The 13837-nt window shown below is 43.0% G+C and overlaps 1 protein-coding gene and 1 long non-coding RNA gene across 2 annotated transcripts; one reads left to right on the forward strand and one right to left on the reverse strand.

Moving 5' to 3' along the window:
- Positions 1-5756: 5756 nt before the first annotated feature.
- LOC126991345 (uncharacterized) lies at positions 5757-8860 on the forward strand. The gene is made up of 6 exons (XR_007745433.1): positions 5757-5897; positions 6442-6747; positions 7141-7264; positions 7502-7921; positions 8303-8371; positions 8645-8860. It is a non-coding gene; the product is annotated as an uncharacterized LOC126991345 (long non-coding RNA).
- Positions 8861-8872: 12 nt separating this feature from the next.
- On the reverse strand, positions 8873-11347 carry LOC126991344 (putative nuclease HARBI1). Its single transcript, XM_050850109.1, has 4 exons — positions 10410-11347; positions 9940-10114; positions 9473-9588; positions 8873-9004 (listed from the first exon to the last, which is right to left on the reverse strand). Exons 1-4 carry the CDS (start codon positions 11270-11272, stop codon positions 8992-8994), a joined length of 1167 nt encoding a protein of 388 aa, XP_050706066.1. The 5' UTR covers positions 11273-11347; the 3' UTR covers positions 8873-8991.
- Positions 11348-13837: the final 2490 nt, after the last annotated feature.

The raw sequence follows: 13837 nt of genomic DNA on the forward strand, positions 1-13837 counted from the left end.
AGAAATAGACTTAAAATTGAAGGCTGGGAATGGTTGTGTTTACCCTTCAGCCAGTCAGCGCAGAGAAAAACGTCAAATGGATGTGAACTTGTATCGCCAAAGAGTAGAATAACACAATAGGAAGGACTACCAATGAAAGACGTGGCAATTAGGTGAAGAATGCATGATTAATAGACACTGTGTTGGCACCCTGTAGCAGGGTTTCTCAACGTGGGCCATGTGGTCCTCTGGGGGCCATGAGAAATTTTCAGGGGCCATAGAACAAAATTAGGAAAATGGGGGGCCACAGGGGGCCACAGAACTTCCTAAGTTTGCGTTGCTCATATGAGCTTAATATTTTCACATTTGTTATATGGTGTTTTCTTATAAGCTGTTCTACTGCTTCATTTAGCGACTTCAGCGTCTTTTTGCGTAATCCTGGCAACGCTCACTTCCCATGAGCTGGCAACACTGGATTTAGGGTTGCTATGTTTGTCCTTTTAAGGACATTCTTTACCATTTTGGTCCGTTTGTCCTTCAATTTTCCTGAAAAAAGAGAAGACAGCTTTTATCTGCTTTTTTTTTACACAGTATATCTTTTTCCTGCTTACACGTTAACATAAGGCAGCGCTAAAGAATTTAGTCAGACTGTCAGAGCATGTTCGTGTACGTAGTGGTACCAGTATTGGACGCGTTAGGACTCAGGAAGGCTGATCCTAACAACGATCATTACTTTATCCACTTCCCAAGATGTAGTAACTTAGGGGGGGCCACGAGAACTCAAATTACCTTGGAGGGGGCCACTGCCGAAAAAGGGTAGAGAAACCCTGCCCTATAGGCAGTCAACTTACGGAGGTGAATGTCAAATGGATATGGACCTGTATACCCGAACATTAGACTAACACAAAAGGAAGGACCACAAATGACACGTGATAATGAAGGGGAAGTGGCTTTATACATATTTTATACATATTTTGGTGGTACCCTTTAGCCAGTCAACTTGTGGAGGAAAGTATATGTCAAATGGATATGAACCTGTATACCCAAGCATTAGACTAACACAAAAGGAAGGACTACAAAATAATGAGAGACGTGGTAATGAGGTGGGAGGGGCATAGTTTCTACATGTTATGGTGATGCCCTTTTTGTCAGTCAACTTGTGAAAAAAAGTATATGTCAAATGGATATGAACCTGTATACTCAAACATTAGACTAACACAAAAGGAAGGACTACAAAATAATGAGAGACGTGGTAAATTAATGAGGTGGGAGGGGCATAGCTAACACACATTTTGGCGGCTCCCTTGACAAGCAGGAAAAAAAGTATCCATGGACAACAGAGGAAGGAAATGAGGACAGCTGGGAGTGAAGGGACTAAAACAAGAGACCAGGTAACGTCAGTGGGGAGGGAGAGAAGGAGAGGTGATGCAAAGAGTGTGTGTACAAAGAGATGGATGTTACACAGCTTCTCAAACATTGCTCTGCGCCGACTCAGAATAAAGTTCCTTGATTAGTTGAGGTCCGTGTTCTCAGGGGCTTTCGACACTCACAACAATTTATTTCAAAGGCCACAAAGGAGATGAATCGGGTTCTCAAGAGTGTGTTTTCACGTTCATGGTGCAGAGGCCTTGTCAAACTATCACTAGGCTCATAAAACAACCCTCTGAAATACAAACTTAACCTATACCAAAGCCTTAACAAATGTGGGTGAGTGTGTAAGCCTGGAAATGTTTGAGGATATGGATCTAAGGCTCTCACAACAACTATTTCCAAAGGCCACAAAGGAGACGAGTCGGGTTCTAATGAGTGTGCTTTCACGTTCATGGTGCAGAGGTCTTGTCAGACTACCACTAGGCTCATAAAACAACCCTTGGAAATATTAACATAACCTATACCAAACTTTTAAGAAATGTAAGTGTGTGTGTAAGCCCCGAAATGCTTGAGAATATGCCTGACCACTCATCCGCTCGCTGCCTTCCTTGTGGCGCTGTAAGCTTTGATGTCGGACACGATTGCACGCGCATGAGAAAAATCTAGTAACTCGTCTTGTGGTAAAAATACTGATGACTTCCCTGGCGGTGACGCACGGAAAGGTGGGAGGAGAGGAGAGAGGGTGGGTGGCTAGAACATAAGAACATAAGAACGTTGGAGTCTGCAAGAGGCCGGTAGGCCTATACAAGGCAGCTCCTTTAACCGTAAGCTTCCGTTTATCTAACCCCACCTAATATCGCTGTCCATGAATTTATCTAATCTATTTTTGAATGTGACAATTGTATTGGCACTCACCACATGACTGCTAAGCCTATTCCACTCATCCACAACCCTGTTAGTAAACCAATTTTTGCCTATGTCCTTGTTGAATCTGAATTTATCCAGTTTAAACCCATTACTTCGTGTCCTACCCGGTTCTCTTACCAACAAAACCTTATGAATATCTCCCTTATTAAAGCCCTTCATCCATTTATAAACCTGTGGTGGTGGTAGTGCTCCGCCTCCGCTGCGCTTGTCAAGACGAGGTTTGTTTGCTCGCTCATCACCGCGACCCGCCAATCCAAGTCACAGCAGCCTCCAGGGACCCTGGTGAACCCCCTCGACCCTCCCTCTGCTGTCGCTGCTGGTTGGGGCGCTGTTCTTGGCTCTAGCGATCTTACCCAACCATGCACCCAACACACAGCTGCTACGGGAAAGAATAACACCCATTGCCAGGACACAGCAGCCTCTCTGGGACCCTGCTGAACCCCCTCGACCCTTACTAGCTGTGGTGGGTGGAATGGGGTCTGTTCATGACCTTGGCGACATAACCCAAACTCAGCTGCTACGGGAAAGACTAACACACCCATTACCAGGACACAGCAGCCTGTCTGGGACCCTGGTGAACCCCTCCCTTCCGAGCTGTTATGGATGGAACTGGGGTCTGTTCATGGCCTTGGCGACACCCGCCCAACACACAGACACACACACGGTAAAAAATAACACCCGCCAATCCTCTCCTTATCGCTTGTCACTAACTTTTTTTATTCCTACTTAACATTTGTGACAAACGGTGAAGAACAACCCGCCATTGCTCTCCTTACAGCTTGTCACTTGCATTTGTTTTATCATTCCTACTGAACGTTTGTCACCTTAAGCGGTACAAAGCCAAGTAATGCACGGAATTTACATGCGTTTTCCAAGGGCCACTTTCTTAAACATTCCGGGGCCCAAGGACACACATTATGGCAAGGGTTTCGTAGGAGTTTGGGCATTTCCAGGGATAGTTTAATGACCCTGGTGGTAGTATGACCCTTCTTCTGTACCATGAACCTAAGAAACACACATTTGACAACGCTTTCATAGGAGTTTTGGACATTTCCAGGGATAGTTTAATCACCCTGGTTGTAGTATGACACTTCGTATGTACCAATAACTTAAGAAACACGCATTTGACAAGGCTTTCATGGGAGTTTTGGCCATTCTCAGGGATAGTTTAATCACCCTGGTTGTAGTATGATCCTTCTTATATACCATTAACCTAAGAAACACACATTTGACAAGGCTTTCATAGGAGCTCATGAGAACCCCAGCGACTTCCACGAGAGGCTTTTCAAACAGACGAACTGCAGGACCGATACGTTTAAAAATACAGACTTAAATGTTGAGGGTCAGGATATTGTTTTTCTGTGTAAGTCGCGTCCCGCCAGTATTTTTTTTTTTTTTACAGAAAAGGAGACAGTTCAAAGGCGTGAAAAAAAAAGATAATAATAATAAAAAAAAAAGGCCGCTACTTACTGCTCCTGAATAGAGGTGAAGCCTCAAGTTAATTCGATGACGGCCGGGACGTAAGAAGCGTGAGACACAAGACAAAGTTTGAGGGCGGCACAAAGAGTCGGACAAAGTCTCGGCACAAACAAAGGCGAGGCGCAGCAGCAGGTGAGGTAGTGTTTCGCGTCCCGGCAGACGGCGAGGCAGGACGAGGTGACTCCGTCCTCTCCCTTTGTCCCTGCTGATCAAAGCCTCGCTCAGCCCGTGTTTCCTCCCTATCCCATTTTCTCCTTTTCTTTCATCCCGTCTCGTTCTGTCTTTTTCCCCTCGCAGCTGACAGTTACAATAAATGGAAATGTATCTTGAAGGCTGCTGTAATTCACCAGTGGCCGGGAGCGCAATCTGGCGACGGGGATAACGAGCAACTCCTCCGCGGCTCTTTGTCTTTCTCCTTCCTGCAGACGGCAGGAAAGTTAGTCTGCCCTTCCATTGTGGCGGCGCCTGGCCGGGGCTGGCCGGGGCTTTGTGCGGGCCTCCCTGGCGTGACTCGGGCTCGCCCTTTTTGTGCCGGTAATTTCTTTGGTGCGGCGTAAAAGCCAACTTGTTTTCCACGGGAGCTCAGTCACTCGGTAAAACCGGCACCAACATAAAAGGCCGGGCCACGGCCGTCCCGTGGGCCCGTGGGGGGTCGGGGCCGCCAGCCGCTGTACTGCGGCGCTGCCCTCCCGCCCCGCCCCGCCCGCATCCCGGCGGGGGCTCGGCGGGCTGGCCTTCCGTTGAGCAGCATCAAGTGGTCCTCTCAGCTGTAATGGCGCGGCCCGTTGTCAAGTGACAATGCTGCCCTCTATGGCGCGCCGATGTGCATGAGAGGGAGAAAATAAACTGAACAACAGCATTTGTTTGCTCGTATCTGACTAATGAACATTCTCCGGCGTGTTCCTTCCGAAGTGACTCAGTTACTGCTCCGGCCGCCAAGGTCAGGGCTGCCGGTGCAGGCAGAGGACACACGAGCAGGGAACGCACGCGCTGCATACACAATCCCCGCCGTGTTACGAGGCTGTTGCGACCTGCTTGAAACACACCGCCGCCAGACTGAAGGAAGACAGCTCTGGCGATGACGGAAAGAGGAGAAAAACATCCCACTACAACATAGGCGAACTGTTTTACACGAGTGGGAAACATTTAACTTGGAAACACTAAACAAACAAAGGCATACAAAGGGGAAAAAGAACACGTACAGCCAGGGCCGGGCAGAGGCGGCGCGGCGAGGCCCTCCCCATGCACCTGTCCGCCGAGGCCTGTGTGTTTACATTCCGGCCCCGCCACGCCAGGGGCACGCCCGCACCACTTCCTCCGCCTTCCCTTCACCTCAACCCCTCCCCTGTTTGTTCCCTTGCCTGTGTGTGTGTGTGTGTGTGTGTGAGAGAGAGAGAGAGAGAGAGAGAGAGAGAGAGAGAGAGAGAGAGAGAGAGAGAGAGAGAGAGAGAGAGAGAGAGAGAGAGAGAGAGAGAGAATCGTAATACATCAGGGTTGGCCGATTTAAATCATGATGATTTAAATCAGTGATTTAAATCAAGATTTAAATCAATTTTTTTTTTTTAAATCATTGATTTAATTCAATATTTACTTCTGTCCAAACCAACATGGAATGTAAAGGAAAAATATTAAAACAAACACATACTTACACCTGCTTATATATTCCTGAGGAACAGGGGTGGGTTTCATCATAGTGCTCTCCCAAGCGTGGTGACGTCACGCACAGTTGGGAGAATTTCTTGGGCGTGTTTCATCACCGCGCTCAAGCCACTTCCAAGTAGGATTGGGAGCGGTCTTGGGAGAAACCAGCGTTGCCAATCTTCCGCGTCGCTTTGACGTCTAATATGTCTTCAATTAACTTAAATTACACTTGTTATGTATAATTATGGAATTATAAATATAAACAATTGATATTTAGTTGAAATACAGCGATAATATCTTCATTGTAAGGAATATGTGCACGTATTTTTGTTCCGTCTGCATCTTCAACGGCACCACGGTGTAAACAAACATTTAGCAGGGCGGCGCCTCACCAGACCACACCTACATACGGGCCTCAACACTTTCATCATCACCCTGGAGAGGCTCAGACGTCTCATCTGTGCCTTCGCAGTCACCTACTAACCACGCCAGTGAAACAGGTAGGCTTGAGACTTGATCCAGGAGTGTTATGTCTACAAGGAAGGGAGCGAGAGTGAACATAGCAAGGAGGAAAGGGAGGTTAAAATACCTAAGGAAGTGAATGGTGATGGGGAAGCAAGGTGTGCCTTAAGTGAGAGAGAGAGGGTATTAAGATCAAGCACATGCTGTCTGATGCCCCAGGTATGAGAGAGTTAATAGTAATACATATTGGTGGGCCACATGGGGAAGCAAGGTGTGTCTTAAGTGAGAGAGAGGGGATTAAGATCAAGCACATGCTGTCTGATGCCCCAGGTATGAGAGAGAGAGAGAGAGAGAGAGAGAGAGAGAGAGAGAGAGAGAGAGAGAGAGAGAGAGAGAGAGAGAGAGAGAGAGAGAGAGAGAGAGAGAGAGAGAGAGAGAGAGAGAGAGAGAGAGAGAGAGTTAGTAGATTATATTACCGTATGAGGATTTTTGGAGAAAGCTTCAGTACTGGAAAAGGTTGACTACTGAAAATGTTACTCCCTCCTGGCACTGTCAACTCTTTTGCTTTTTCTGCATTTCCAGGGGCTTGCAACATGATGAAATCTTCCCGCGTACAATACAAAAGGAAGGGAAACTGGAGAAAGGAGGCTTCCCTTCTCCTCCTGGAGCTGGTAACAGCTAACCGGAGGATTGTTGAAGGGAAAAAATTTAATCAACACGTCACAGCTCGACAACGGGCGGAGGTCTGGGAGAACATCACCACCCAGATCAATGCGGCATTTCCTGAAGTGATGAGGGATGTCACTGAAGTCGAAAAAAAATGGTGGACCCTCAAAGCGCAAGGGAGGGAGGAGATCCACCAATACAGGAAGGCTGTACGTGGAACAGGTAAGAAATGTATTAATTCCTAAGATCAAGTGGATCCTTATATTGAGATCTTCCCTCCAGATCTTCGAGTCCCATATGTAAACTATGAGATTTCTATTTTGCTTCTTAATATCAGATATAATTCTTTTACCCGCTTATCATATATAATCCTCGTAATTTCTTTAAATTTACTCTCCACCAGTGGGCCTTCCTTGTATAGCAAGATATTTTGTTATGCCATTTTATAATTCCCATTTAATCTTTGTCAAACTTCAAACCAACCAAGATTTGAGTCATTGCAAAACAAACTATATAGTTTGTTTTGCAATGACTCAAATCTTGATGTCAAAGCTACATTTATTTTGGTTTGGTGACTGAAAATTAAGTTACTCACGCAATTGTTTAATCTTTCAGGTGGCGGACCTCCTCCTAAGGAGATTTTAGAGGTGGCCCTGGCCGGGGAAAACATTTTGGGGGTTGAGAACCAAAGCATTTCAGGCGTTTCCGATGACTTGGATGCAAACAGGCCGACAGTTGAGTGAGTATAACGTTACCTGAATGAACCGTTACTTCGTTTGAGCAACATGTTCCGCTCACCACACTGCATTGCTGTGCAGACAAATGGTTGAAAAAAAAAAAGTTAAACTAGCACATGTTACTCTTTTGTGATGACTTCTCAAAATACTCAAAAGAGCTTGTAATAACCATGGATAATTTTAAGCTGCATTACAATAATCTTATATTCACTGCCCTTCCTTTATGATCCTCACCCCAGCCCTACCAAATTGGGAAGGCGGTTGCCAAGTGGTTCAACCATCGCTGTGGGATGGAATATTATCAACAGATCTTCCATGAACACTAACTTCAGCGACTTTGTGCAAGAGTCTTCAAAACTACCCTTCGAGAAAGCCTACTATGCTATAGGCAGCAACTACAAAAAAATAAAATAAAAATACAAGTTTATTAATGAAATATTTTGGTTCGCAGACTTAAGTTCGTTAAAGGAAGTTTAATGTACAGAAGTTAATTAGTCCACTCGTGATTTTCAATGCAAACTTAAAAAGCCAATTTTAGAAACAATTATCTTACCGATCACTTGTACTAACCTCTTTTGTATGTGTTTCAGGGAACATCAAGCTGCGAGCAGTGCCTCTGCAGGAGCTGTGTCTGGGCAGCACCATCCAGGGCAGTTATGGTTAGTATTGTGAACATGTTCTGTAAATGTTTTAGACATTGCCAAGTGGTTCGATCATCGCTGAGGGATGGCAAATTATTCAAAGATCTTCAGAGAGCACACACTTCAGCGACTTAGTTCAAAAGTCATCAAAATTACACCTCGTGAAAGCCTACTAAGAAATGGACATACAGAAAAATAAAATAAAATACAAGCTTATTAATGAAATATTTTGGTTTGCAGACTCAAGTTTGTTAAAGGAAGTTTAATGTACAGAAGTTAATTAGTCCACTAGTGATTTTTAATGCAAACAATTATGTTAACAAATAATATTGAAAGTTTGTCATAGTTTGCCTGTATCCAACCTATCACTTATAGTAACCACTTTTATGTTTCTTTCAGTGACCAACAAGCCGTGGACAGTGCCTCTGCGGGAGCTGTGTCTGGGCAGCACCATCCAGGGCAGTTATGGTTAGTATTGTGAACATGTTCTGTAAATATTGTAAACCTTCTATTTGTGAGGTTGTGGTACTCACATGTCATCATGGAACAGGTTATTATAAGAATGTAAGGGGTCTGCAAGAGGCCATTCGGCCTATACAAGGTTAATGAGAGAAACAGGAAACATCCATAAATGTACTTCTTGTCAACCTTTACCGACCTTTCTTACAGTTCCTATTTGTGTTAAAGAATGATTATCAGCCTATTATCTTCGCTTGTGTTGACAGTGTATTTTTTTTCCAGCAACCAACGAGAAGAAAGCTGTCCTGCCCCCGATGCAGAGTGCAGCATCGTGATGGTCACATCAACTTTCAATGATCAGCGTTATAACAATGAAAAGAAACAACTAGAACTTGCACTTTTAAGAGCAAATGTTGCACATGTGATGGCCCAAAAGAGGGCCTGTGACGCAGAGGCACTGTATAAAACCGCCTTGACCAAGAAACTGAAGGGAAAATAAACAAAATAGTTCTGAAACATGTAATTTATTCTACATCCTTGCATGAAGATCCCATGCAGAACCGACTTTGTCCAAAAGTGCTTTACAAGTTGTAGTTGTAGAGCTGTGGAAGGGGGGCCATTGCAACAGCTTATGCCGCAACCCTGCGAGGAATTAAAACTTGCATTGAGAAAAGGTTAACCAAGTACTACACTCCATCTCAATCATCCATGAACAGACTGAAATGTGGCATTCAGCAGAGAAACATGAAGAAATAAATGATAAGGATGATAAATGTATGGGGCTAGATATCGTTTAAAGATGGAGGCTGGACGAGTTTGAGATGACTGAAATTCTTTTCAAAGCTTCTGAATGTGAGTGTGACTAAGGATGTAACTGACTTGTGGGAAGGTATAGAAAGGGTTAGTGTGGTAGTGGCAGGTAAAGAAATGACGGGGGTTGCGTCTAAATATTGCCCAGAGTTGCTGCTTGCAAATTACAAAAAAGTTAATAAACTGGGAAAGATTGTGAATAAATGTGACCAGTATTGAAAGGGGATGAGTATTATACCTGCCACCTATGGACCAAATAATACAACAAAATATATATTAGTGGTTCAAACATTTCCTCACCTAAAATGTTGGCGAGCAATGTGTTCTCTGAAGAGAGCCCCTTCATGGACAGCAGCAGGTCTGCCATCCTCTGGCTGGAACCCCCCATCACCAGCAGGCTCATCACCAATGTCATCCTGCGGCAGATATGGAGTCTGTTAAAGGGTTAATAGTACTACTACCATTGAAAGAGTTCTCATACAATTAATATTATTTTAAAGAAGGATGTCATAATATATAATGCTTAATTAATACTTTACAATATTTTATGTGATGGACTGAGAGACAAAGTATCTACAAAGATGACTGTATAACTCATACAGAGAAATATAGTTGGTGGTGAGATATAGCTCTAGATATATAACAATTATACATCCACAAAAATAGTGAATGTAGAAAATATCTCAAGGTATGTGGGTGGGCTAGTATCTATTATCACCCTTTCATAGTCTAGCACAAATACAATTTATTATTATTATTCTGCTTACCTCTTCGTCAAGCTCGATGTTACGTAGCTTGCAAATGTTGTGAAGTATGCCACACGCCATAATGACTCTGCAAGCTTTTCTGGGTTCGAGCCTGATTTCTCCGTGCAGGACGTGAAATCGGCGTTTGAGCTGACCGATGCCTCTCTCGACCACGCTCCTTGTTCTTTTGTGTGCACTGGAATGATAAAAAGGGGGCATCAGTTAAACTGTCAGTAATGTATTATTGTTTCAGTATAAAAACGTTTAAATGAATGTGTGCAGTATCATTTCCAACCTATGTTACATGAATGGTCAATGCTGCTTGATTCTACATGAAATGAAAAGTTTACTTAAGTCACAAAAATATATAATATAAAACTAGTGAAAAGAAAAACAATTCCAATAGCGCACATATGTGTTCCTGTTTCATAATGTGCTTTATTGTAGTTACTGGTACTGTGGCCTAAAACTTGATTTTCAGATTTACATACCTGTTGTAAGCTGCTTGGTGCCCTTCTTGTGGCCGTGGGTATGGTGTAAGCAGCCATCGCTTTGAGGGATAGCCACTGTCCCCGAGAATGTAACACCCAGGACCAGCTAGATTTTGCTCAAAGATATCCCAGAGACCACTCTCTCTTAGAATCCGTGAGTCGTGAGTAGACCCTGGCCACCTCGCCACCATGTCCCGCAGCTTGTACTGTGCATCAAATAACACTTGCACATTGATGCTGTGGTAGTTCTTGCGGTTGACGTACACTTCTTCGTGCTCATGTGGGGCCACTATTCTTACGTGGGTGCCATCAACAGCACCCACCACACCGGGAAAACCAGCAATTTCGGCAAACTCCGCCTTCATTCTCTGCTGCTCCCCCCGGTTTAAAGGGAAGCCCATGAACCGCCTCATATTCTCTTGTGTCACGAGAGCATCCACGGTCTGGGTGATGATTCTGCTGACTGTGGCCCGGGAAACTCCAAAGTCATCAGCGTTGCACTGCTGCATTTTCCCGGTGGCGAGGTATCGCAGAGTCAACGCCACTTTCAGCTCCGCTGTGACCGCACGGCTCCTCTCAGTCCTGTTGCCAATCACGCGTTGCACCAGGTCAGTGATGAACAACAGGCCAGCACGATCCACCCTGTACCTCTTCTTGAACTCGGTGTCATCGTACTCGTTAAAGATGTCCCTTCTCGGGCGAAAATTCCTTGGTCGGTGCTGGCGTTGTTGTTCACGGGCTGCCATGTTTACAGTCTGACCCTTGGAACCTTCCTTGGGAGCGCTTGGGAGACCCCGCACGGCCTCCCAAGGCGGCGAGCGAGATAGGCAGAGTTCCAAGGCTTGGGAGCTTTCGTGAAACATGCCCAAGGTTTCTCACACGCTTGGGACTCCTTGAGCACACTTCCAAGGACTTGGGAACTTTGATGAAACCCACCCCAGAACACTAAAAGCTTCCTTTTACAATACAACAAAAATTTCCACATTCCATTAAAAAATGAAATCAAAGGGTTTTACTTATAATGAACTGTACTTATTTCTGAGGAGTAGAATATTAAAGCAATTCCTTTTACAAAACAGTATAACAAAAAAATCCACATGCTATTAAAAAAAGGATATCAAAGAGGTTTACTTGTAATGAACTGTATTTATTTCCTGAAGTAATGAATTTAAAAAAGAAAATTATTACGGCCTGTATTTAAAACAAAAGAAAATTGAATTTATACTATAAAAGCAGTCTTTGAAAAGTGATGATACACTTCTTTGAAAGTAGTTCATAAAAATTCTTTGAAATCGAAATCAAAATCTTAAAAAAATAAGGATTTAAATTCTTATGACAATAAATTTGGTTCTTTTCAGTCTTGCTACTATTCCTTGTAACTCCAGTTTACACTGTTTGCATATAGCTCTCCTTGCTTTCCCAGACTCTGAAGGAATTCTGTTAAAATGTTCCCACACTGGATCACTCTTCCTGCCAGACACATTAATCCTTGTGGTCAGTGACATCTCTACGGTCTTGCTGTTAGCTCAGGAATGAGTGGCTGGCCTGTAACACCCAAACAGTCAAACTACTACACAGTGGCACAAGTCCGGCTATGTCCTAACATGATGTAAGAGGAACAGGACAGAACCTGAGAGAGATGATGCAATCCTGGTCAGTGACTACTGGGCTGCTTGACAGGTTCAAACACGTTGTGACCAAGTGAGAGATGATGCAACATGTCAAAAAACACTCCAAATGTGTTTTAAACTAATGTATTAATATATATATATATATATATATATATATATATATATATATATATATATATATATATAGATATATATATATATATATATATATATATATATATATATATATATATATATATATATATATATATATATATATATATATATATATATATATATATATATATATATATATATATATATATATATATATATATATATATATATATATATATATATATATATATATATATATATATATATATATATATATATATATATATATATATATATATATATATATATATATATATATATATATATATATATATATATATATATATATATATATATATATATATATATATATATATATATATATATATATATATATATATATATATATATATATATATATAGTTTTCCAAATATTTTTTATGCTGATTAATAAAAAAATAAATAAAAAATCTGATTTAAATAAAAAAATGATTTAAATAAAAAAATCAGATTTTTTATATATTTTTTTTAAATTTAAAAAAAATCACCAACCCTGTAATACATTTTGCCTATCTTTTCCTGTGCTTTCTCTCCTACGATAAATGGAGAGAGAGAGAGAGAGAGAGAGAGAGAGAGAGAGAGAGAGAGAGAGAGAGAGAGAGAGAGAGAGAGAGAGAGAGAGAGAGAGAGAGAGAGAGAGAGAGAGAGAGAGAGAGAGAGAGAGAGAGATTAAAGGACAACGCCTGCAGGGAGAGGAGAGGAGAGGCGGGGTAGCGAGCGGCCCCTCACGGAACACCAATAAAAAAGGACCGCCCTGCATCACCCAGCAACTGAAAGTACCGGAGCGCTGCGCAGAAACTCGGGTCACTGGGCCTTACTCTTAAATATTTCGGCCCCCAAGCACGCACCCATTTGACAAGGCTTTCGTAGGAGTTTGGGGCGTTCCTAGAAGTACGTTTATGACCTCGGTAGTAGTTTGATCCTTCTTCTTTACCATGAACGTTAAAGAACACTCATGAAAACCTGACTAATCTCCTTGGGCCTTTGTAAACAGTTGCTGTTAGGTGGAAGCGTCTGAGGGTCAAATTTGCTTTTCGATCCCAAAGCACACACACATTTGACAAGACTTTCGGAGGTGTTTGGGACATATCTAGAGGTACGTTTATGACCCTGGTGGTAGTCCAATTCTTCCACTGTGCCATGAACGTAAAAATACTCTCATGCAGATCCTGTTAATCTCCTTTTGGGTCCTTGTAAACAGTTGACGTGAGAGGAGCGTGAGGTGGAAGCGTCTGAAAATACCAACCAAACACCTGTCGCTCTCCTTTAGGCCGCCGCTGCCGCTGCTGCTGGAAATGGTCGTGTTAGTGCAGGGCAGCGACCTGGTGACCGATCGGCAGGCGGGTCATTCGTCATGGGAGATAGACGGAGCCGCTGTGCCCGCGAGATGAAACACTTTGATTGGTTAGTCGTTTGTTAGAAGCCTTCACTCTCGCCTTTGCTCTTTCGTTGTCACCCAGCGTTATGGGCAAGAAATGAAGGTAAACCGTAAACACCATATATTAAAGGATACAGTGGAGGTCGTTGATTTGGTTAGTTGTTTGCCAGGAAGCCTCCACCCTCGTCACTGCCTTTCCTCGTCTCCTAAAGTGTTATGGGGTAAGAAATAAAGAAGAATTGTAAGCGACGTGTAGAAAAAAT

The sequence above is a fragment of the Eriocheir sinensis genome, unplaced genomic scaffold (genome assembly GCF_024679095.1).
Source record: "Eriocheir sinensis breed Jianghai 21 unplaced genomic scaffold, ASM2467909v1 Scaffold261, whole genome shotgun sequence".
Lineage (NCBI taxonomy): Eukaryota > Metazoa > Arthropoda > Malacostraca > Decapoda > Varunidae > Eriocheir > Eriocheir sinensis.

Coding starts and splice junctions, on each gene's coding strand:
- LOC126991344 (XM_050850109.1), bottom strand. CDS start 11,272: ATGTTTCACGAAAGCTCCCAAGCCTTGGAACTCTGCCTATCTCGCTCG. Junction 10,115..10,409: donor CACCAAGCAGCTTACAACAG/GTATGTAAATCT, acceptor TTATCATTCCAG/TGCACACAAAAGAACAAGGA. Junction 9,589..9,939: donor ACATCGAGCTTGACGAAGAG/GTAAGCAGAATA, acceptor TATCTGCCGCAG/GATGACATTGGTGATGAGCC.